The sequence below is a fragment of the Molossus molossus genome, unplaced genomic scaffold (assembly GCF_014108415.1).
Source record: "Molossus molossus isolate mMolMol1 unplaced genomic scaffold, mMolMol1.p scaffold_m16_p_7, whole genome shotgun sequence".
Lineage (NCBI taxonomy): Eukaryota > Metazoa > Chordata > Mammalia > Chiroptera > Molossidae > Molossus > Molossus molossus.
In genome coordinates this window covers 15,517,666-15,542,138 of record NW_023425401.1, presented here as the reverse complement: position 1 = coordinate 15,542,138, position 24,473 = coordinate 15,517,666, and the positions used below count along the sequence as shown (strand labels likewise).

Sequence of the window (24,473 nt, the reverse complement as noted above, 5' to 3'; positions counted from 1 at the left end):
TTCCATGATAATATAATTACAGCTGTAGTTTTACTAAGAAACTTTATCTTCCTCTGAAAATTGCTGTATTGTATTGTGAAATTCTTTCCTACCACAGAACCAGTGCAGTTGATGTGACAGTATCTTCAGGCATGTTTTTTTTTATCACATAATTCTGCTTCCTCCTTGACTTCCTCTTTTCTCTCTTGCCATTAGTCTTTCCACATTCCCACCTGTCCCGACCCAGTTGGGAGCATTAAGGTAGATGAACATAGAAAGGAAGGAAGGGAGCTGTATTAGAATTTTCAAGTCAGTGACCATTTCTCTTTCTTTTTGTCTCAAAGTCTTGAATGACTCAAAGTCCACCAATGTCAAAAGTATTGTTACTGTACGCTGATCATGTGACATAGAATTGGCAAATAAGCCATTCATGATCTGCTTTCTGAAGGAAGAGATGGTCTCTATAGCTCTCACTCAGAGCAGAGGAGTTAAAGTTGAAGGGGTGGGTGGTATTCTGAACCACAGAATTACAAAACAATGATGGGAATAGATGTGGTGGAACAGAATTAACACCTCTGGACTGGAAAAGATCTGCTAAGATGCAGACTCTCTTACACATTTAAATAAATGAAAAGTGCATCATAGATTAGATTGAATAATTTAACTACAGGGTGATGGTGGCATGGCTGTTTGTGTACTGATAAAGTCAAATAAGCTATAGTAGGTAAGAGCTCAAACAGTGATATTAGCCTACCAGACTGCCACTTACCAGCATTGTGAACTTAAAGAAATCACTTTATCTCATTCTGCATCAGTGTCTGTGTCTTTAAGGTGAGGATGATAACAACATACCTATCTTTGTCAAACATACACAGACACACCCAAACCCTCAATAAATGTTAACTTTTTTTATTTTTGTCTTAACCTTTTCTGTACTCTCACAAGAATGTTAGAGTATTACAAGGTTAATGATGATAAATATTTATTAAAACAAGTATCTATATTAAAACAGTTAATAATTCTAACTTGTAAGAGTTAACTAATAATGTATATTATTTTAGTGTGTTTTTTCCCCAATGTTGATATTCATTCTGTGACATGTACTGAGTGTCTTCATTATCCTATCCTTATTGGGCTTTCAAAAAAATTAAACATTTGCTATTCTTTGTGGCATTGGTAGTCTTAATTTTTTTCTTATCTGAATCTAATAGAAACTTTTCCCTCTGTTTAAATTACATTTGGTCTTTTGACATTTTTCTTTGTTTAAAAGCAATTATTATCAGTTGACTTAAAATTTCTTCTGCCCCGGCCAGTTTTCTCAGTGGTTAGAGCATTGGCCTGAGGACCAAAGGGTCTCGGGTTCAATTTCTGGTCAAGGATAGGTACCTGGGTTGCAGGTTCGATCCCCAGCCCCAGTTGGGGTCGTGTGGGAGGCAACCAGTTGATGTATCTCTCTCACATTAGTGTTTCTCTCTCCTTCTGCCCTCCTTCCCATTCTAAAAAAAAAAAATCAATGAAAAAATATACTTGGATGAGGATTAACCAAAAAAACAAAATAATCTTCTGAGGTGTGTCTTTAAATGAAATGAATCTTAAAATATTATGTGTAAGACTTGACATCTTACATGGTTTCATTTATAAACTAAATCTTAATAATTATGCTTTGCCTATCTTCAAAATCAGACAGCAACCATTGATCAGAAAAACGAAGAAATCTAAAAGGTAAAGACCGCTCAGTGTTCATTCTCAGTTTGAATGTAAAATTCTGCTTTACTCCCACTACGAAAGGATAATTAGGACTCCTGGTTTTCTGTGACAGTGTGATTCATGGTCCATTTTATGTGGAAAAGGTTGTGAGATTTAAAAAAAACAAGCAGCTTAAGATATATAAACATGAAACGATACAGTCCTTCAAGGTCCAGTTCAAGAACTTCCTCCCCTGAGCCAATTTTGTTTGTGGTTCAAACTCTGGGTTCCCCAACATGATTTTTAAAATTATTTCAATGGTAATCTGTATAATGATTATGTTCCTATTTTTTATTTTTATTATGCTTACCATATATTTTAATAAAGCATGAACTGTATCATCTAGAGTTTGAGCCTAGACTAGAAAGTCGTTAGGAAATTCTGTTGGGTAAGAAATAAGTTTTTCAGGCTCATGAGAGGCCTATTTAGTTTTTTTCATAATTTAATTATAAAATGAGTTTTTCATGACTTAGGAATAGAGGCCAAGATTTATTATACTGCATGAATACATTTACTAAAAAAATTGATATATTGCCTCCGATTGAAGTATTAAATTTAGTTTTAATGAATCGAGTATTCAAGTCATATCTTTTAAAAGTTTATGTAAAAGAAACAAATCAAGAAGAAAACCACAGTCTAGAGCAAAACAATATGTATTATTACCTCACTGTACTGTTGTCTTTCAGGCTCATGAGAGGCTAGAAGATTCAAAACTAGAAGCTGTCAGTGACAATAACTTGGAATTAGTCAATGAAATTCTTGAAGATATCACCCCTCTAATCAATGTAGATGAAAATGTGGCAGAGCTGGTCGGTATACTCAAAGAGCCTCACTTCCAGGTAAACCTCCCTAGCCCTGTTCTCGCCAGGTCCCCTATGTTCCCAGATATTCTCCTTTAGTAATTAAGTTCAGTTTCAGATGAGGTTTTTAAATATTTAGGGCCATATTTTATAAGATGGAAATTCCAATATAGGTATTTTAATATTCCAATATTCTGACGATACATAAACAGGCACATGTAACTAATACACATTACACAAATGTCTGATGTCTGTTACAGAATTACAGCAGAATGGGTTTTTCTTTGTGTAATTAAAAAACAAACACACACCTGATTCACTATCAGACCACATGCTAGAGAAGTTTTTCCCCATGATGGTGGATTTTCTTCCTCACTAACACTCTTTCCCAGACCTCCTTGTGACCGGTCATACACATTTTCAGTATTGCTTCTAGGACTGGAGTACATTTGATGATCTGGGGACAACAGAGAGCAGTGTGAGGAGGGAAACTATTACATATTTTTGACAGGTACAAAAACTAAGTGCACTATAAGCATTGGTCTACATCAATAAAGAGTTAATCATTTTAACAAAGAAAAATCATTTTCAAAAGAGAAAGGGAGTGGGAAAGATTTCTTATAAATCTGTAATGAAGATAGTGTGGTATTGGGTCAGCATTAGAAAAATAGATTAATTGATGAGAATAGCAACCTCAGAAATATATCCAAACACGCATGACAACCTGGTCTGTGATAGAGATATTACATTTTAGTGGAGAAGGAATGAACTATTTAATAAATGGTTGTAGGATATAGAGGAATAAAGTGTCACTTGCTTTTCACTGCAAATCTTAGGGGGCAACACCTCCTTGCTTTTTCTCAATGACTTTCTGTGACTTGCCAACAATGTTATTGTAAAATATGAAGATTCACAATGAGATGGTTCCTACCTAAATCAGTATCTTAGGTACAAGAAAATGGACACCTATGAGAGACCTTTTATGCAGGGGCCATTGATTGAGGCTTTGCAAGGCATGCTAATGTATCTGGACTTGGTCCTTAGGACAGCGGGAAATCTTGGGCGGGGATGAGAGGAGGTATTGGACAGGGAGAGGTCAGATTATAGAGCTAGATTGTGAAGTACTGAGGCAAGAAATCGTGATGGCAGTATAAAAAGAGGATTTTCGAGTCTGAAGCAATAAAATCAACAGGACTTGGTGACTGGTTACATGTGACAGTTGCAGAAGAGAGATGTGGGAAGTTGATGAAGGATAGGATTTCTGACAGTGGATCGCACCCCTGAGATTAGGAACACTAGGAGAAACTGGGCATGTAAATGGTACTGGCCGTGTTAAGTTTGTGATATCTCAGGAGCTTCTGGGTAGTGCTTTCAGGCATGCTATATACATTTTTAAATAAATATATAAATTTAATAAATATACATCTATAAAAAGTTTAATAAATACATAAAATTAGAAAATAGCAACAAAAAATTTTTAAAAATACAAAAATTAAGACTGCATTCTTACTACCCAAATCACATCTTAGTGCATATTCCTCCATTTTCTATGCATAAATGTACATGTTTTTTTCCTTACTAATTGATACCATTTTTCAATCATTGATTTCCACTTTTCCATTTCAGTAGACCTCCATCTCATGTAGTGCATGTACTATATTCAAATGTGTTTATTTGATGCCAAAATATTATTTATAGCTGGTTTGTTGTACATACATGTTTCCAGCCTAGGTCCTTGTGTAGCATCTGGTTGGGTCATCCTTCTCTCCCTTGATTACGATGTTAACCTTTTGAAGAGACTGAGTCATTGCCCTATAGAATGCCCCCACTTCCTGGATATATCTGGTTGCTTCTCTACTGTGTTGTTTAGTTATCTATCCCTTCTATTTCCTGTAAACAGAAATTCTATCTAAAAGGCTGGCGATTCAAGTTAATTATTTGGAACTAAAATTCATCTTATGTGATGCAACATGAATTAAATTACATCAGAAATGTATAATGCTTGGTTGGCCCACCATTATTGATGCTGAGATTTGTCCCTTGATTAAGGGCAATGACCATCTAATCCTTCCTTTGAAAGCCTTTCCACTAGAAGTAATCTAGTGTGTTATTATTCCAGCATTATACAAATGATGTTTCCTTTCAACTATTTACCTACATTAATGATTCTGCCTGAATCAATATTTTCATTAGAGGTTGCAAAATGACATTTTTCAAACTCGCTCATTCTGCATTTATTAGTGGGTGTTCTTACATAAAGTAGAGCTCATCTTCATCAAGTATTTAGTTACTCTGTAATCCACAATCCTTCCCATTACCAATTTTCAAAGTAAAGAATTGTTTAAAGGAGCAATTTTAAATAGTAACAAATATGTTTTTTCAGTTTTTTTGTTTTTTTTTTTAAATGCTCACTCGAGGACATTTTCCCACTTTTTGTTTTGATGGAGGGAGAGGGGGGGAGAGAGAGAGAGAGAGAGAGAAACATTGATGTGAAAGGGACACATAGAGTGGTTGCCACCCACACGACCCAACCAGGGCTGGGGACAAACTGCAACCAAGGTACGTGCCCTTAGCGGGAACCGAACCCAGGTCTCTCTGTACCACGGGCCGATGCTCCAACCACTGAGCCAAACTGGCCAGGGCTCATTCTTTCTTAAATTTTTATTTTTAATAAGTTTGTATTGATTTTTTAGAGAGAGAAGAAGAGGGAGAGAGAGACATTGATGTGAGAGAGAAATATCCATCAGCTGCCTCCTGCATGCCCTCTACTGAGGCTCAAGCCTGCAACCCAGACATGTGCCCTGACTGGGAATCAAACTGGGACCTATCAGTCCATGGGGCAATGCTCAATCCACTGAGCCACCCCAGCAGGGCCAGTCTTTTGTTTTTTAAATAGCATTGTAGGGTTACGGATTTTTCATTAATTCAATAAGAGTCTGTGCTTTACAATCCTTAATACTTTGATTTTCAAATGACTATAATTTTGTTATGTTGTAGGCAAATTTTTAGTATATGAATCTGAAGCTCATGCAAGTTCTGCACCACAGATAAAAAATTGAGAATAAGCAATGTATAAATAGTGGTTCAAGTCACAATGGATAATATTTCCTAAGACAAGAGAACAGGGTAGAAACAAAGACCAGGCTACAGATTTGAGTAATTTCCAGCATTTATAGGAATAATGCTTATATATGGATTTGTACCTTTTTTCTTTTTTGAAATTTTTCTTTAGTCTCTTACACATATTTTCATGAAATAACCAAAAATTATCAATTAAACCTTTATGCTAATTATCTCTATTCTGAACCTTTTTCATATTTTGATTTATTGTTTAGAACTTGCATTTTATCCACTCAAAAAAGTTTTAAACTTAGCTTTTTGCTGAGTATACACAATTACAATACAAATAAAAAATAAAAATAAATATGCAAAAAAGTAAGAAATTCCTAGAAAACTAAATCAAAGTCATCCATGAAGATAGTAGTACATATATGGTATATGTAGAAGTTAAAGTATATTCAGGCCATCACTGGCTCATTTTGTCCACCTAAAAATGTATATTTTGTAGACTGCAACCTTTATTTCTAATATAAAATTTCCTATCACTAATATAAGATGCTAATATTTTTCTGTTTTCTATTGGACATCTTTTTAATAGATATTTTGTACATGTAATAAATATATGGTATTCTTAACATAACAATTTTAGTGTAAAAAGTAGGGCTTCTGCCAGTTGAATTGTGGGGATTGGTGGTACATACTGAATGGTAATGGTGGTGGCGACAGCGGTGGCAGTGGGTCTGGTACCTCCATTGCACCACACTTGGCAATCTAGGTTCAGTATCCATTGAACATGCCGCTTTTTTAGAGTAACAAAACTCAGTTTCTTCAAATGTTTTAAAATAAGGAATATGTACTGTTTGATGATTAAAATATGTTAATACTTCTTTTTTTTTTTTTATCCTCACCCGAGGACATTTTTCCATTTTTTGTTCAGAGAGAGCGGGAGGGAGAGAGAGGAAGAGAGAGAGAGAGAGAAACATCGACATAAAGGGACACATCGAGTGGCTGCCACCCGCATGACCAACCAGGGCCAGGGACAAACTGCAACCGAGGTACGTGCCCTTAGCGGGAACTGAACCCGGGTCTCTCTGGACCACAGGCCGACTCTCCAACCGCTGAGCCAAACCGGCCAGGGCTTTCTTAAAAAGATTCTATATACATGTGCTTTTAACTCATATTTGGGGGTTCACTAATGTAGTCCACTGGAATAATGAACTAAGTTATCTTTAATACCTTATTCCATCTGTAATTAATAACCAGTGGCTCTTTTGAATCCTTACAGTCACTCTTGGAGGCCCATGATATTGTGGCATCAAAGTGTTATGATTCACCGCCATCAAGCCCAGAAATGAATAATTCTATCAATAATCAGTTATTACCAGTAGATGCCATTCGTATTCTTGGTATTCACAAAAGAGCTGGGGAACCGTTGGTGAGTAGATAAATCAGTGCCTTCTTATATCTGAAATCTGACATACTTGTGGCTCGGTGACTATTATTATTTTTTTCTCTTCCATAACTTGTATTATTATGAAAATGTTATTTGTGTTTGCTTTATGTCTTTTTTGGCCTCTGTAAAAAATACACACCTAATGTTCTCTTACTTGATTTAGCATACAAAATTAAGCCAAGAAAAAAATTAAACTAAAATAGATGCCAGAAGAAGTTTGCTGGTGGGTAGCAAAAGTTTCAGAACATAAGTACTTTATGTTTTTCTTATGCCCTTTGAAGAAATTATCTCAGGTTGCTTGCCAATAATACTATCAAAACATGGAAGAATGCTGTTATTAAAAAGTGGAGACATGGTAGGTAGGGCTCTATAAGTAGTGAAGTTTACGATTTCCTGCTAAAATTATTATTTCTGCATCCTGACTATAAAAACAGTGAAATGGGAAAAAAGAAAAGCCAGGAACAAGACCATCAGAGTGCACAACTATCTTTTCTTGTTCCTTTGAGGTTCCTTTTATCCTGTGGAATGCAGCCTAATATATGTTTCATTTTTCAGGTTAACCTTATCATGGAAGTCCTTTTTTAAGGGTGGTATATATTGTCACAGTTGCTCATAGTTTAAGGAGATTAGAATATTGACACAGGAGTGAACATGGGTAAAACAGGAATGATTCATTCACCTACTTTTAGAATTATTTTCTTAAAAATACATATTCATGAGTACTTAAGATTTTTTTAAAAAGTCTAAAGTCGATGACAATTCCATTCCTTATTTCCTTTAGGGTGTAACATTTCGGGTTGAAAATAATGACCTGGTAATCGCCCGAATCCTTCATGGAGGCATGATAGATCGACAAGGTCTGCTTCATGTGGGAGATATCATTAAAGAAGTCAATGGCCATGAGGTTGGAAACAATCCAAAGGAGTTACAAGAATTACTGAAAAATATTAGTGGAAGTGTCACCCTAAAAATTTTACCAAGTTATAGAGATACCATTATTCCTCAACAGGTTAGTAATACAATTCTTGGTAATATTAAGAGTGCTTTTATTTCTTTAATCACACTGTTGTATACAACTTCCAGTCACTGCTCTTTTGCTAAAGAGAAGGAGTGGGGGAGGAGGAAACTGATTTAATTGTTCTGAATTGCCTTATTTTGTCATGGGTGGCTTTTTGAGTTATTAAACAATGTTATCTTACTATATAAGGAATTAGTAAAGAAGTCTCTGTGTGAATACCATGAACCTGCCATTTCATTAACATATAGCTTGGTATCAGAAAAACCATAAAGCCTTTTAGTCATTGATCTAGCAAACTTTTTTTGATACTGTTATGTTCCAGGCCCTGTGAGAGAATAATGTAATCTCGACCACCTGTAGCTGTACCTGTAGCTCAGTGTGCACGGCATGGGCTAGTGCAGCGGTTCAGCCGGTACGCCATAAGAATGCTAAACATGCCGTACCAGACTGTTCAGTCAGGGGCACTGACCTCTTTTCTCTTACTGTCAAATAAAAACATGACAACAGCCAACACAACGATATCTGTCTAGTGTGAATGAATAAAAATTTTACCTATTTTTTTTTTTGTCAGATCAGCAAAAAATAAAATAGATTTTTTTGGTGTGCCACAGAATTTTAGCAATTCGTTTATGTGTGCCATGAGGTGAAAAAGGTTGGGCCCTGGCCAGTTTGGCTCAGCGGTTAGAGCGTCAGCCTGCAGACCAGTGAGTCGCGGGTTTGATTCTGGCCAAGGGCACATATCTCAGTTGTGCTTTGTCCCTGGCCCTGGTTGGGGTTGTGTGAGAGGCAGCCACTCGATATGTCCCTTTCACATCAATGTTTCTCTCTCTCCCTCCAACTGTATCTGAACAAAAATGGAAAAATGTCCTCAGGTGAGAATAAAACAAAGAAAAAGGTTGAAAATCACTGGGCTGGAGAATGAGGCCAGAAAGAGAGGGTAAGCCCAGATTGAAAAGAATCTTAAACGCCTGGTTTGTACACATTCGATCTGTATTTTGTAACTAATTTTTAGGTTAAATAGATTTTTGAACAGGGGAATGTTTTAATGACATTGATCATTGAGCCTCATTATCTGAGTGAATTTCAAAAGAAGAGAGATGATATTGTGAAACCAGGAAGCAGATTTTTGAAGGTGTTGGGATGATTTTGAGAGGCTGTGAAGATCGTGTGGGTTCAAACACCAGTGCTGCCACTTACGAGCCTCTTTTCTCGGTGCTTCATTTTCTCTCCTGTGTAGTAGGGGTACTCTTTCTTCTCGCAAAAGGTTGTTGATGGGGATTAAAGGAGTTGATTCATGCAAAGCTCTCCTAAAAGCGCCTGGCACATTCTGAGTGCTCAACACATAGCTGCTGCTTACTGGTGTGATAGTGCTGGTGTAATACAGCCGCTTTAATGGTGAGCGCAAGAATGTTTAAACCACGCAATGCCCGGCTTTTAGTCAGGGACATTTACCTCTTTGCCCTTAGATCAGTGGTTCTCAACCTGTGGGTCGTGACCCCTTTGGGGGTCCAATGACCCTTTCACAGAGGTCGCCTAAGACATAACAGTAGCAAAATTACAGTTACAAAGTAGCAACAAAAATAATTTTATGGTTGGGGGTCACCACAACATGAGGAAAGGGTCGTGGCATTAGGAAAGTTGAGAACTACTGCCTTAGATTGTCAAATAAAAGAATGACAACAGCCCTGGCCAGTTTGGCTCAGCAGTTAGAGCGTCGGCCTGCGGTCTGGAGAGACCCGGGTTCGGTTCCCGCTAAGGGCACGTACCTCGGTTGCAGTTTGTCCCCGGCCCTGGTTGGTCGTGCGGGTGGCAGCCACTCGATGTGTCCCTTCACGTCGATGTTTCTCTCTCTCTCTCCCTCCCACTCTATCTGTACAAAAAATGGAAAAATATCCTTGGGTGAGGATAAAAAAAAAAAAAGAATAACAACAGCCAACACAATAGTAACTGTCCAGCCCGGCTAGTGTGGCTCAGTGGATTGAGCAGCATCCCATGGACTGAGAGGACCTGGTTCAATTCCTGGTCAGGGCACATGTCTGAGTTGCAGAATCGGTCCCCAGTAGAGGGCGCGCAGGAGGCAGCCGATGAATGTGTCTCTCTCACATCTATGTTTCTATCTTTCTCTCCCTACCACTCTGAAAAATCAATAAAATACATGTTTAAAAAAAAAAGTAGCTGTCCAGTGTGAATGAATCAAAATTATACCTATATTTTCTTGTCAGATTGGCAAAAAATACATTTTTTGATATGCTGCAGAATTTTAGTAATTAGTTTATATGTGCCATGACATGAAAAGCTTGAAAATCACTGGTATAATAGAATTGTAAAGGAGGAAAAGTAATGACATAATTACAAAGAAACAGTTGATGATTATGGTGGGAGTGTTGGAACTGAGAGGGTTTTCAAGCCTAGGTAATGTAGAAATAGGAAATGTCTACCAGTGTTTTTAGATGCAATTAACCATTCAGGTTTATTCCAGAAATGTATTATTTCATCTGTGAGTGAAATTGTGTTTTTTATCTAAGATACTACTGGTATATCATTGTCATACTATTAATAAGAAAATTTAAAAGGTTACTTTTTGTATTTCCATGTAATTCTTTGAAATATGTGTTGAATACCTGTTTTATAGTGTTATTCAGAAGATAGGATAGAATTTAGTCATGATTTTAGGATGTAAATTGGACTTCTGAGAATATACAGGCTTGCAATGAACTTTGGTTGTCATGAAGGTAGAAACCTTGTCTTGAAGGTAAAGAATAATGAATTGGCACATTTCCATTTGGAAAAGTAGAACCAAAGATTTAATTTTTTTAAATTATGTGTTGTGATACTTAGCTCACCAAGCCCATAATGGACTGTCACAGGAAAAATAATTTTTTCTAATATTAATAGCTAGGATTTGGCCTAAATTTCTCTGTAGATTCTACAGTTGGTGAGCTAATCTTAGACCTGTTTTAGGCATAAATCATCCCCCCCCCCCCCCCCCCCCATTCTATGCCTTCTCAAACTCTGGTTTTTATTTAGACTTTAGGTCTGGGAGAAGGGATTGAAATGGGGGAGGGGAGTCATCCAAGCCTAAGGCAGTCTCAGGCCTATCCTACCATAAGAAAGAAAAGAGACTATACCATGAAGGCTTCAAACAGGAGAGCTAAAACATTCATATTGGGACCTTTTCTACAGTGAAAGGTGAGGGAGTGCTAATTATGCTGTAAGGACAGCATAAACGAGCAGTGTCCTGGGCAAACTGTGGTCATGGTGCTTAACAGTCACTAGGGGGGAGGAAGGGCTTTTAGCCTCTCAGCTCTTTTACTAGACGCTCCACCATGTAGTCCTGCTGGGCCTGTCTCAGCTTTCCCTCTGGCTTGCTGAGAGAGAAATGAAAGCCAGGAGCTCTCCTTCTGCAGGGCGGTGTTTTTTCAAAGCCTGGCTTTTAGTCAGGGGCCAAGATAAATTTGCCAAACTTCAGGCATAATTGTGATTGGTAACAAGGAGTTGCCCTGAGATGATATATAGAGTAACAGATGATAAAACAAATATCTGCTATAGCACATGATAAAAATCTTTAGTTCTCCTTAAATTAGGAATAACTAGTATCTCTGATATCAAAGAGGTAACTGTGTTTGCCAACCAGAGAATGGTGACCTGCTTGAACAGTCTTAATACTCATACATCTCTGACAGCAAATACTTTTGCCATTATCAGCCGTGCTTAGACAGCAGGTGACAAAAGTGCCACCCAGCATCTGAGACCAGCTCGATGTCAGTAAGCTTAAGGTCACTGGCAGAAGCTGGATGGAAAAGCACCACTTGCTTTGGGGGAAGAGGGTGATATTGTTCAGAATTTTGATGAGGCTCCAACAATAAGGCCATTGGAATTGATTCAACTTCGGAAAAAAAAATTTAAAACTTCAAGAAAATTTTGTTTGGTATGTAATGAAATTCTGAGGCCCTTGAACACTGCTGCTTTTAAATGATTATTTGTATGCAATTATTTATTTGCAGTTAATTAGGCCAAAGAAGGCAACACATAAAGTTTAAAATAGATTAATAAAGTCTTTGCCTATTTTGTTTAAATAAAGAACTAGAGAATGATATTTACTAATGCCACTCCTATTCAATATTTTATTGACAGTTCAGTAAGCACAAAAAGACAAAAATAGATTATAGAAGCAAAAGGTTTGAAAAGAAGAAAACAAAACATTATTTTCAAGTAATATTTTTGGATAGAAACCCCCAAAATATAAATTATTAGAAATAATACAGTTTAGCAAGGTAATTGAAAATAAGACATACAAAAGTCAGTTGTGTTTCTGTATGTCATCAGCAAACATCTAGAAATGAAGATGAGAGAGACATTTACAGTAGAGTCAGAGAATATCACATTTTTATGTCTAGAAGTAAATCGAAAAATACTCAAGACTGCTACACAAAAAAGTTATGAAAATCTATCTATATATATCATGTTCATGGGTAAAAAGATAACATTGTGAAGATGTCAGTTTTTCTCAGATTGACTTGTACATTCAGTGCAATCCCAATAAAAATTCCAATAGGGTTTTTTATAGTATTTGATAAGATGAATAACCAAAATAGTTTTGAGTCAGAAAAGCAGAAATAGGGGCTTATTATTAAAGTGTAGGAATTAAGATATTTTCAAAAGTGGTAGTACCAATTTATGTTCCCACCAGCATTATATGAGAGTTTCAGTTACTGCACATTTTGACCAACATTTGGTATGTGCAGTCTTCATCTTACCATGATTTTAATTCACATTTTTCTAATGATCATTAACATTAAGCATCTTTTCATGTCCTTATGCCATGCTTATGTCTACTTTGGTGATATCTTCAAATCTTTTAATCTTTTTTTTTTTTTAAATAAATAGGAAGGGAGAGAGAGAAAGATCGATGTGAGAGAGAAACACTGATTGCTTGCCTGCACCCCGACCTGGGATCGAACTTTCATCCTGGGTGTGGACTCTGATAGGAATCAAACCCACGATCCTTCGGTGCATGGGACAATGCTGCAACCAACTGAGCCACACTGGCCAGGGCTATCCATTTTTTATTGAGTTGTTTGTTTTCTTCTTATTTGGTTTCGAGAGTTCATGTTTTCTGGATACAAGTAGTTGATCAGAGTTAAGATTTGTGAAGGTTTTTCTCCTAGGGAAAAGGCTTGTCTTTTCATTCTCTTAACAGTATAATACAAAGAGCAGAAGTTATAAATTTTGATGAAGTTCAATTTGTCTAATTTTTCTGATTCTTAAAAGAAAAAAATGTATAATTAAAAAGTTTGCTTTTGTTAATTCTGTGTAAAAAAATATTTTATATAACTCAAAGTCATAAAGATTTTCTCCTATGTTTTCTTCTTAAAAATTTTATAGGTTTATGCTTTACAACTTAGCTCCATGATCCATTTACTTTATGAGTTTTTGTATAAGGTATAAGATATGAGTCAAAGGGTTTGGGGTGGTCCTGGCTGGTTTGGCTCAGCCTGCAGACCAGAGAGACCTGGGTTCAGTTCCCACTAAGGGGCACGTACCTTGGTTGCAGTTTGTCCCTGGCCCCGGTTAGGGTTGTGTGGGTGGCAACCAGTCAATATGTCTCTCTCCCATCAATGTTTTTCTCTCTCTTTCTCCATTTCTCCCTCCTGCTCTATCTGAAGATAAATGCAAAAATGTCCTTGGGTGAGGATTTAAAAAAAAAAAAAAATTTGTGTGGGTTTTGCACATGGATATCCAATTTTCCCAGTTCCATTTGTTGAAAAGGCTATTTCTTTCATTGAATTTGGAAAAGTTTTGATTGTTTTTTCTTCAGATATTTTTTCTATTCCTCCGTTTTTTCTGTCCTTTGATGACACCAGTTATATATATATTGGGTTCCTTGAAGTTGTCCCATAGCTCATTTAATACTCTGTTCATTTATTTCAGTTTGATTTCCTCCCAGCTTTTCATGTTGTATAGGTTCTATTGCTATGTCTTCAAGTTTACTAATTTTTTCTTCTGGAATGTCTAATCTGTTGTAAATTATATCTGGTGTACTGTTCATCTTCGACATGGTGGTTTACATCTCTAAAAAATCAAATTGAGTCTTTTTTATATCTACCAAATTTCTACCTGACGTGCTCAACCCTTCCTCTAGCTTCTTGAACATATGAATACAATATGTAAAGTGAAAGTAACTATTTTAATGTTCTTGTCTATTAATTCAATCATATCTGTTATTTCTGGATCACTCTTGATAGATTTTCCCTCACGTTTTAGGTTGTATTTTCCTCCTTGGTCATTTTTGATTGGTTGCCAGACATCATGAATTTTGCCTTGTTGAGTACTGGATATTTTGGTATTCTTAGAAGTATTCCTAGGCTTTGTTGTAGGATACCTAAGTTACTGGGGAGTAGTGTGATCCTTTTCAGGTCTTGCTTTTTAAGCTTTATTAGGTGCAGCCACAGCAGGGTTAAGTGTAGGGTATAACCCTTCTGAATACTCAATGCTTCATGAATTCTGAGCTTTTCCTACTCATCCTGGTGAAACAGAGACTATTTCTGACCCTGTACAACCTCCTTAAATTGTTTTCTATTACACTGGTTCCTCACTTGGCCTTAGGGCCGCGTCCTCAGACACATGAACTGGTCAACTTCACTGAAGACCCAAATGAGTCCTCTGCAGTTCTCAAGCCTTCTCTGTGCAGCCCTTTCCTCAGTGAGGATCTGCTCTGCACTGTACCCGCCTCCGTCTTCCTGCTCATGGCCCCTGGGAGGCCACCAAGCTCTAGTTCTCCTTTCCTGAGTTGCTAAGTGGAAACTTTTCTGTGCATTTAGCTAGAGCAAATTTATGGCTCATCTTGTTTCCACTTTTTAGGAATCACCATCTTCGTTGTCTGATGTCTTGACAAATGTTTTACATATTTTGTCCAGTTTTTTAGTTGTTTCAGGTTGGAGAGTCCTTGTTACTTCATCTTAGAAGCAAGAGTTATTTTATGTTTACTTTACCATAAAAATTTAATTTTTGAATTAGATGAATCATTCTCATGGTTCAAAATAAAGAAATTTGTATTCAGTTGAAACCTCCCTCCTAACTCTCTACCAGTCTAATTCTCACTCCCCCTAAAAGATACCATGCTATTCATTTATCTTTCCAGAGTTTCTTTATTCATGTGCAAGTAAGTAAAAATTATATTTTCTTTCCTTCTTCTACCTCCTTTCTTATGAAAAGGTTACATAGTGTACTCACTCTGAACCTCGCTGGTTTGTTTTCAATTAACTGTTATCTTGAGGATCTTTTTTTTGGTACATAGTCTGTCTGTTGAAATGCACCCCTCCTCCCCCCTTAAACATCTGCACTGTGTTGTAGTACATAGATTTACCATCATTTGTTAAATCAATTCCCTTTTGTCAAATAATTAGGTTGTGTCTGATCTTTTCCAATTAGGAATAATTCACTAGTTAATAGTCTTCTACATAATTCACTTTGTGTATATCTGACTAACATTGCTGTTGAATACATTCCCAAAGGTGGATTGGTAGGTCAGAGAGTTTTTGCATTTGTAATTTTGGTAGTTATTGCCAAATTGTCTTCCCAGTGGAGTGAACTAGTTTTTTCACCAACCTGTTAGAAAAATGACTCTTGGCCCATATCTTAGCCGTGGTATATTAAGTATTTGGATTTCTGCTAATCTGACAGGAAGAAAATGCTATCATTACACAGTTTTAATTTGTTTTTCTACTCTGAGTGAGGTTGAACATCTCCAGTGTTTAAACCTCTTTTCTCTCCTCTATCTACTTTAAATTGTTAGTCATTCACATCTTTCTTTTAATGATAAGGATATGAGATTGAAATATTTTAGGTTGTGTTTAGTAACTTTTTAATAACAGATGAACAGTTGACAGCCATAACCTATTAGTGAAACACTTTTAAATGCTCTTAATAAAATATAATTATACTAGACAAATCTGTAATGATTTTAAGGTCATTACAAAATGTTTAGATCAAAGATTGGGTTCATTGATTTTTTTTCAGACAAAATTTCAAAGTTCAAAGTAAAACCAGTTTAATCTGAGTTTTTGAGCATGAGCATAATGTTTCAAAATTAATTTGATAAATGGAAAAATAAAAATTATTTCTTCTACAAATCCTTTACATTTGAAATGTATAGTTTTTGTTCCACAGATAATAACATTTTCAGAACAATTTGATGGGAGTAGAGGAATGAATATTTGACATTTGGACTAACTTGGAAAGTCTGAGCTTTATGATTACAAAACATGTTCTGTCCCACAGATAAGAATGATAAACATAGGCATGGTTAGGTGACAGGGTGGGTGCTCTTGTTATTCACTCTGCGGCTTCTCGAGAAGTAAGGCGTGTCCCCGCGTTTTTACAGCTTTGCTCACCCATCCTTTTTCTCTGCCTCACCTCAGACTTGTTTCTGTCATTTGTAATTTTCAGGTCTTATACCCTCGGACAATTCTTTAGGGAAATAGTTGCTTTACTAAATGAGCAAAGTAATAAAATGGGCCAGTAGTTTGTTTATATTCTTTTGGTTTATTATCACTTTAAAGCCTGGCTTTATTTATGCAATGAAAAATATATTTTTAGAGTTGCATCAATATGGAGAGGCATCCAGCACACGTCCGTCAGGTATGGTGACATTCCAGACATGCTCTGGTACTGTGTTTTTCTGTCTTATTAGCCAACTAAATTTACCTTGATTAACTTAATCATTTTGGGTTTTCTTCATTGCCAAATCATGGAGCTGCATGCCATTGTCAAGTTAGCCATTGTCACATTTTTTGGCAAGCTTAGTATTATTTGTATGCTTGCCTTTTAGAGATTTCTAAAATTGTATATCAGAAAAAGTTATTGGCTTACTGGTTTTTTAAGCATTAATATTTAGCCTTTCCAAGGTTATTGAAAATGTTCTGAATGCTTTTTTTGAAAATCATCTAATTGTAAATAACAGTTTGTCAAATGTTCCCAAATTTAGTTATTTTTAAATTATCTAATCTGCATCCATCACATTACATTTTATTACACTAATAATATAATTTATCTATTTGTGTTATTTGAATATCTTGTGTGGTTATAGAATATGAAAAACAATAGAAAAATAACATCATTTTGACTAATTATGTGCTTTCCTGCTTGTTAAAGTTTACCTGCTGATTAATGCTAAGTCAGTTCTTTAGAAGATAAAATTTGAATTTCTATAAATGTGCATGAAAAAGTTTGTTTTAAGAAAGTAATCTGTCTGAATTTATCATCAAATACTGTCAATGCTTAGCTTAATTAGAATTAAAATTAAAATGAATAAGCAAAATAGTCTAGATACTGGAGATCATAACTAACTGGTAACTGACATACTTGTAATGATAAAACAGATTTAAAAGAAATTTGTATAGTTCAGTGAATTTTAAATAGTGTCCAGGCTTTTTCAGTATTTGTGTTGCAATTAATTTAATACTGATCCTTTAAATCAGAGCAAGATGGTTCCAGGAAAGTATTTTCCACACTAGTTTTGGCCAGTGTAAGTCTGTGTAATTAAAAAAACAAACATATATTACCATGGATAAAAGTTGGGGTTTTTATTTTATTTTATTTGTTAAGGTTACTAAATATATTTCAGGTCTGACTTCAACATGAACTCTTATTTAATTTTGGTTTCAGGGCCCTTTCAAAAAGTCAGTCTTAATATATCTGAAATATATGCCTTAAATCAACTGCATGTATCATTTCAGGATGTTAATTAGGAAGTAGCATTTGCTGGCATAAAAATTATACAGTGTTGGAAAATCATGTGAAAAGAATGTCAGAATTAAATTATTGTCAAACTCGGTTGATTTAAGATTAGACGTTAAAATAGAAACAAAATTTTAATGTGCTAATGTGTATGTCATATTTTCTGGTACCAAATTATTAATGTCCTAATAATTTAAATTTTATTTGAGAGAGACAAGGTCCTTAGTTGAAGTATTAAATACATTGTCAATTACAATAATATCACAGTGGTTTGAAAAAGATTTCAAAAATCTAGTAACAAATGATACATCTATAATTTTTTTATTCTGTGTGTTTTAGGTATTTGTGAAATGTCATTTTGATTATAATCCATACAATGATAATCTGATACCCTGCAAAGAAGCAGGATTGAAGTTTTCAAAAGGAGAAATTCTTCAGATTGTAAACAGAGAAGATCCAAACTGGTGGCAGGTTAGTGTGCTGCTCAGAATTTCCTCACCTGCTTTTTATTTTCAATCTTCGATTTGGTCAATATCTGCATATTCAGGAAGAAGGTAAGGTATTAGCATTTGTTCTAGTGATTGGTTGTTCCTGCATGAACAGCTCCTGCTTCATGGCTGCTAATTTTGTAGACAAGACTAAATTGAGAAGGAATTTGTGAATAGCTGTTAATAAATGCAGAATTAACTGACCTGTGGTGCCATCTCTGGTTTAGGGATTAGACCACTTGGTTCTTCCACATGGGTGATTGCAGTAAGATATAGAATTAGACAAGAACAACTCATTTGGGGTCATCAGTTTTCAGCGTTTGTTTTTGTTAGTTTTAACTGAGGCCATTTTTTTTTTTTTTTTTTTTTCTGGTCATTGTAGTAGTCTTTCTCTTGTCTCCCCTTCCTCTGAACATTCATGGCAAATGCAGCTTAATTTTTTAAGCTCTTAGCTCTCAAATCTATTTGCCTATCTCTTCTGATGTGTTAAATGAAGGCGTGCTTTATCATCAGTGTTGTTTTTGATCATGGATTGAAATCTGTGTATATGGAAAAGGATGTGTGTTAACACTGTATTTTGCCCCTTCATTTTCCAGATCTGTGGGATGATGGTCTTTTTTTCCTCCCCTCAATACAGTTTTCAGAAATCTCTGGCGGCCACAATGAATCTGTTTTTGTCATTGTTTACATTGGCTAACAGTCACAGTGTTTACAATTGAATAACTAACAAATGGGAACGTCTAAACTCAAACTGTCAGAGGGTCTCATTAAAGAACAAGCTGTGAGAGAAAAAGACCCAGGATCTAGCACCAAACTATAAATTAAACTGAGATGTCAGTAACTAACTCACATTAGCTCCAGTAACTTATATTGACTTCTAAGGGGAATGAATTACAAGAATGAGAACGATCTTACTAATGTGTCCTTAAATTTAAATGAAGACATTAATATGTACAAGTTTACTGTGTAACTGGTTAGAAAACTAAGAAATGAGTACATTAAATAGAATTCATGATTTCAAGAGGTTTACACTGAATTTCTTAGACTACTCACTAGAAAATCTGCCTTTTGTGGCTGTGGCCTTTATTGAACTTATCCAATGTTTTCTTTTTTTCCACTTTTTGAATGCCATCTCTTAGTTTTCTCATCTAATTTCTTTCACCATTATCTCATTTTCTTCATTTTGTGGTCTTTTCCTTTAATTCTCTTTTTTCCACCCAGGATTTTACTTGCTAAGAATGTACCAGATTTTTTTAATGCTGATTTATTAGAATAAAGTCACTAACTGTGGGATAAGCCACTAGTAGCCAGTTCTCCAGCCACTGTATTAAACTAGCACTTCTTCGAATTTTACTTTAAAAGTTAGTTCTTGACAGTAAGTGAAGTTTTACCTCCTTTAAACTTACGATTTCTCAGGGTATTCAGATTGCTGGTGGACTGAATTAAATGTTCCACTCCATTTTCCCAGTGCTGTCTTTTTCTCTGATTTGGCCTCAGGATATACCAACATGGTGGGATTAAGGCTGATAGTAAATATCTTACTAAAGGATGCTAGATGAAATGTCCTATAAACACATAAAATAGCATTTATTCCTGCCCAGCTGGTGTGGCTCAGTGTTTGAGCATCAACCCATGCACCAAGAGGTTGCCACTTTGATTCCCAGTCAGGGCACATTCCCAGGTTTGGGGCCAAATCCCCAGTGAGGGGCATGTAGGAGGTTGCCAGTCGGATGTTCTCTCTCATCGATATTTCTATCCTCTTCCTCCCCCTCTCTCTAAAATCGATAAAGAATAATAAAAAAAATCTTAAAGAAGAGCATTTATTCCTTTCCATTCTTTGACTTAGTATTACAAATAAAAAGGTTTAGTAATTTAAAGAGCCTGGCTACTTTTGTATTTTGGTCCCAAAAATGTCATACCAGATTGGGGGGTTGGGGGCGTTGAGTAGGTGTTAAGGTGTGTAAATAACTTGACAATGCATGGATTTAAATCTCAAGGTGAGTTTTTAAGAGCAAATGTGGTATTTTTTTAATGACTGCTGTTTGTTCTACTTTTTAGAATATCATCTTAAATGTTGGTTACTGAGATATACAATTCATTAATTTGATTCTAGGCTAGCCACGTAAAAGAGGGCGGAAGCGCCGGTCTCATTCCAAGCCAGTTCCTGGAAGAGAAGAGAAAGGCATTTGTTAGAAGAGACTGGGACAATTCAGGTGATGAGCTCCACACAATAAGTAACAAGTTGCCCTTTGTGGACACCTTTCTTTGCCTGTTTCATCTGAATTAGCAAGTGAATTTATTGACTATGTGTCTAGAATTAATCCCTCTCATCTGCTTTATTGCAGCTCTCTCAAAAGTAAACTTTTTGATCCCTTTCTGCCACCTGCTGGTATGGCATCAGAATTCAGTGACTCAGCTGCGCCCTTCTGCTTTGTAGGATGTAACACTGGGAAGACAGATAGTTCTCCCACCCCTGTTGAATACCACAGGGCAGTTTTATCATATTTTGACATTCTGTTTAAGGTATATTTGTCTTATCATCCTTCAGGACCTTTTTGTGGAACCATAAGTAGCAAAAAAAAGAAAAAGATGATGTATCTCACAACTAGAAATGCAGGTAATGTTTGAAATACTTTTTGAGAAGTCTGAGTGAAATAGGTTTATACTGTTAATCAATGTGGCATAAAGTCTAAATGTATAGTTTTCAATGAATATAATTCAGATTAGTACCCAGTTCAAGGGGTTGGCATGTGAATGCATGGTACAATTTAATATGAAGACATTTATTTAAATCCTGATGTTATATATGCTTATACTATGACCAATGTGCTTTATTTTATGAGTATAGTTTACAGTATAATGAATTGCTTGGGATGCTTGTATTAATAAAGGAGCAATGTTATAATTGAAACTATTTGTTTAGAGGACTTTGATGGTAATTTAGTGTCATTTCTAAAGAGCAAAATACCTTTATGAAGGTATAAAGAGAGTATGATTAAGGGCAACTATATTCAGCCATAACATTGTCCATGATACTTTTGGGAAATTAGTACTGACCAAATAAATCTTAGTCTGATCCAGTAGAATTCTTTCTTAAATGTTTAGACTTAAGGAAAGATAAATGTAACAACTACCATAGTATTTTTCAGTTGCAGAGGCTAATAAGAGCGAGTCAGCTCTGGAGGCTCACTCAAAGGAATGGTCCATTTTAAAGTACTTTTGTGACTTCAGAGCTGCCTCTCAACTGATAATAAACTAAGTAGCCATTCTGTAAAGGAAATAATATAATAATAGGGAGGAAAGAGGCTCTCCCTTAATACTGATTCAATCTACTGTGAAGAAATTTTATAAAGAAAGGGTTGCTGTTAAAATAACCTAAGGAGGAAGTATTATTACTACAGATTGAGAGTTGTAGCTATAATAATGGCAATATAATATTTCAAAATCAGTTTAGCCTTATTATTAATTAAATACATGTTCTTTTTTTTTTTTTTTGTAGTCCTTACCCGAGGACATTCCTCCATTGATTTTTAGATAGAATGGGGGGTGGGGGGGAAGTGGGGGAGATGAAAGAAAGAACAAACATCAGTGTGAGAGAGAGACATCAATTGGTTGCCTCCCACTTGACCCAGACTGGGGTCACAGATCAAACTTGCAACCAAGGTACGTGCCCCTGACTGGGAACTGAACCCGCAACTCTTTGGTCTGTGGGCCGACACTCCCAACTGCTGAACCAAACTGGCCAAGGCTAAATACATGTTCTTAAATCTTTCTTGCAAGATAGAAAATTTGTAATTTTACCATTGACCAAGATAATTTTGGAATGGAGTTCCACTGAAAATAATTTGGATCCTATGTTTTATTTTATACATATTTTCAGAATCTTAATATTTAAATGTCAGTGTGTTGTCTATATGCATTTTATTAATCAAATTGATATTTGCAGAGTCACCAAGACACTGTTTATTCATTTATGTCACTGGACGGGCATTCTCATTCTGTAAGAACTTATTTAAGCAGCTATGCTGGGTATACTGCTGTCCTCCATATTTGATACATAGCTTTTAGCTGAATAAACTATGTGTCATTGGATTATTTAGATTAAAGAAATTATTTATACTCATGAATTGATAAAAACATTTTATGAATAGAATATCCATAAAGCACAGGCATTTTTCCAGCTTGACTAGACAAAATTTTAAGGGCAAATGGATGGTTGCAGATGTTTAAGTCAAAATATAAAATAATTTCTTGTTCTTTACCAAAGTAAAACAAACAAATCTGTACTGAGTACAATTCAAGTGGTCTTTCACTATCTTGACAACTAAATCATTACTGAACAGAATAGCAGAGGTTTCTCGTCCATATGAGAGACAGTTGAATATGATCTTTTCCATTTCCTTTTACATGTAGAATTTGATCGTCATGAAATCCAGATCTATGAGGAGGTAGCCAAAATGCCTCCCTTCCAGAGAAGGACATTAGTATTAATAGGAGCTCAAGGTGTGGGACGAAGAAGCTTGAAAAACAGGTTCATAGTATTGAATCCCACTAGATTTGGAACTACGGTGCCATGTAAGTTGTGTGTTTTCTTTGCTGTTTAATTGATAAAAAAATGTAATAGGGGCAGATTATTATTATCTTTATTACCAAATAATATTATGTCAGTGAAAAGAGACAAATAGAAGATACTGGCAATTACTCTATAGCTCTCTCGAAATAGCACTGTTCCCCTGTCAGCCTGCCGCCCGGTGGTAGTCGCTGCTCCAGACTCTCTAGTCCAGAAGTGTTAGTTAAATACAACTATTAAGAGTTGTGGCAAAATCAGCATTAATTTTGTATTTCCTTTTACATCTGATGTCTGTCTGAAAAGTTGTATTTTTCACCTTATTTTGGTGTAAAGAAAAAGGAGAAACCTGCTGGATCCTCAGGCACTTCTCAGTGTGGCAGTCCCTCTGTTAATGTATGTGACCCTGCAAGGTCATAGACCTGACTTTGATCACAGATCAAGAGTGATTCCAGAGCAGGCAGCATTCATTAAGGTCACAGAGACTGATACATATAATGATACTGATGGGAAGTATAACCATTAAATGAACCAAACACTTATTTTATGATTTTTGTATTCTTTCCCTATTTGCATATTTACATGGAAGTTCAGTAGTGATGTCAGAAGTGTGCTTGATGAGAATGGAATTAGATCAAGAAGTTAGATGATATCACAGACTTATTATAAGGACTAATATAATTTGTCTTTATTTTGAAGATCCATGAGCCTTTATTACATGCTCTGTCCCCTGAAAAATGCAGGAGACAAGCCAGTGTTACCTGTATAACTCTCCTTTCTGTGCATTTCTGAACAAGCCCCCTTTTTGATTAACAGTATTTTTTAGATATATCAATACCTTTAAGTTGCTCTGAGTCAAATCTTAGCCTCACGTCATTCCATCTCTTTTAGATAAATTTTAGAGTTTCTCCACTTTCATCCAGTTTGCTTTGAGGTTTAATTCTCAGGGAGTAATCTTATTGCTGAAGTTTTCAGGGGTTGGGTGGGGGAGTAACCTTGTCATCGCCCCGTGTGCTGTTTGTAATCCCTCAGGTAGGGCTTTGGGTTCCACTGTAGGCACTGTAAACCACTGCGCTCAGACAGGTCCTAGTTACGTAGTTACACAAACCTCACTGTGGTCAAAGTATTTGAAGTATTTTATTTTTTATCAAATTAATACATGTACAATATTTTAATCAAATAGTATTAAAAACATATAATAGAAAAATAACCCCCCGTTTTCCTCTACTCCCACCTTGGACCTACTTACCAGAAACAGTTGCTTTTCTTTTTCTTTTTGCTATTTCTTTTGGTAGTTTTCTGTATTTCTCAATTGTCTTCATTCTGCTGTTTCTTGCCTTGTCCAGTGTGAGCCTCATTTATTGACTTCCTGACTCTCCTCCCAAAATAAAAATAGCTTTAGTTTTGGTTAATTCATTTTTATTTTCTTGGACAGCCTCTCCCTTATCCCCCACCCAGCAATCACTAGACACCTTTTTTTTCTTCTCTTTACCTTGATTTTATGTGTATAATTTTGTTTTAAACCAAAGACTCACTTATCTATTAAGTTATGCTTTTTTCTCGGAGACCTGTCTCAGGAAGCACTGCGCCGTCCTGGGTTGAAGCTGCTCCCTGATCCCATTCT

The 24,473-nt window shown here is 35.8% G+C and overlaps 1 protein-coding gene across 3 annotated transcripts in view; it reads left to right on the top strand.

Moving 5' to 3' along the window:
* MPP6 (membrane palmitoylated protein 6) overlaps window positions 1-24,473 on the top strand; it is a 40,371-nt gene that overhangs the window by 7,008 nt on the left and 8,890 nt on the right. For 2 of the 3 annotated variants that reach the window (XM_036247426.1, XM_036247425.1), the window contains exons 3-10: window positions 2,412-2,564; window positions 6,871-7,020; window positions 7,820-8,047; window positions 16,655-16,696; window positions 18,134-18,265; window positions 20,396-20,495; window positions 20,831-20,899; window positions 22,696-22,857. In XM_036247426.1, coding sequence (XP_036103319.1) covers window positions 2,412-2,564; window positions 6,871-7,020; window positions 7,820-8,047; window positions 16,655-16,696; window positions 18,134-18,265; window positions 20,396-20,495; window positions 20,831-20,899; window positions 22,696-22,857 — 1,036 coding nt within the window. The remainder of the gene's footprint in view (window positions 1-2,411; window positions 2,565-6,870; window positions 7,021-7,819; window positions 8,048-16,654; window positions 16,697-18,133; window positions 18,266-20,395; window positions 20,496-20,830; window positions 20,900-22,695; window positions 22,858-24,473) is intronic. The other variant, XM_036247427.1, reaches the window with a different exon arrangement.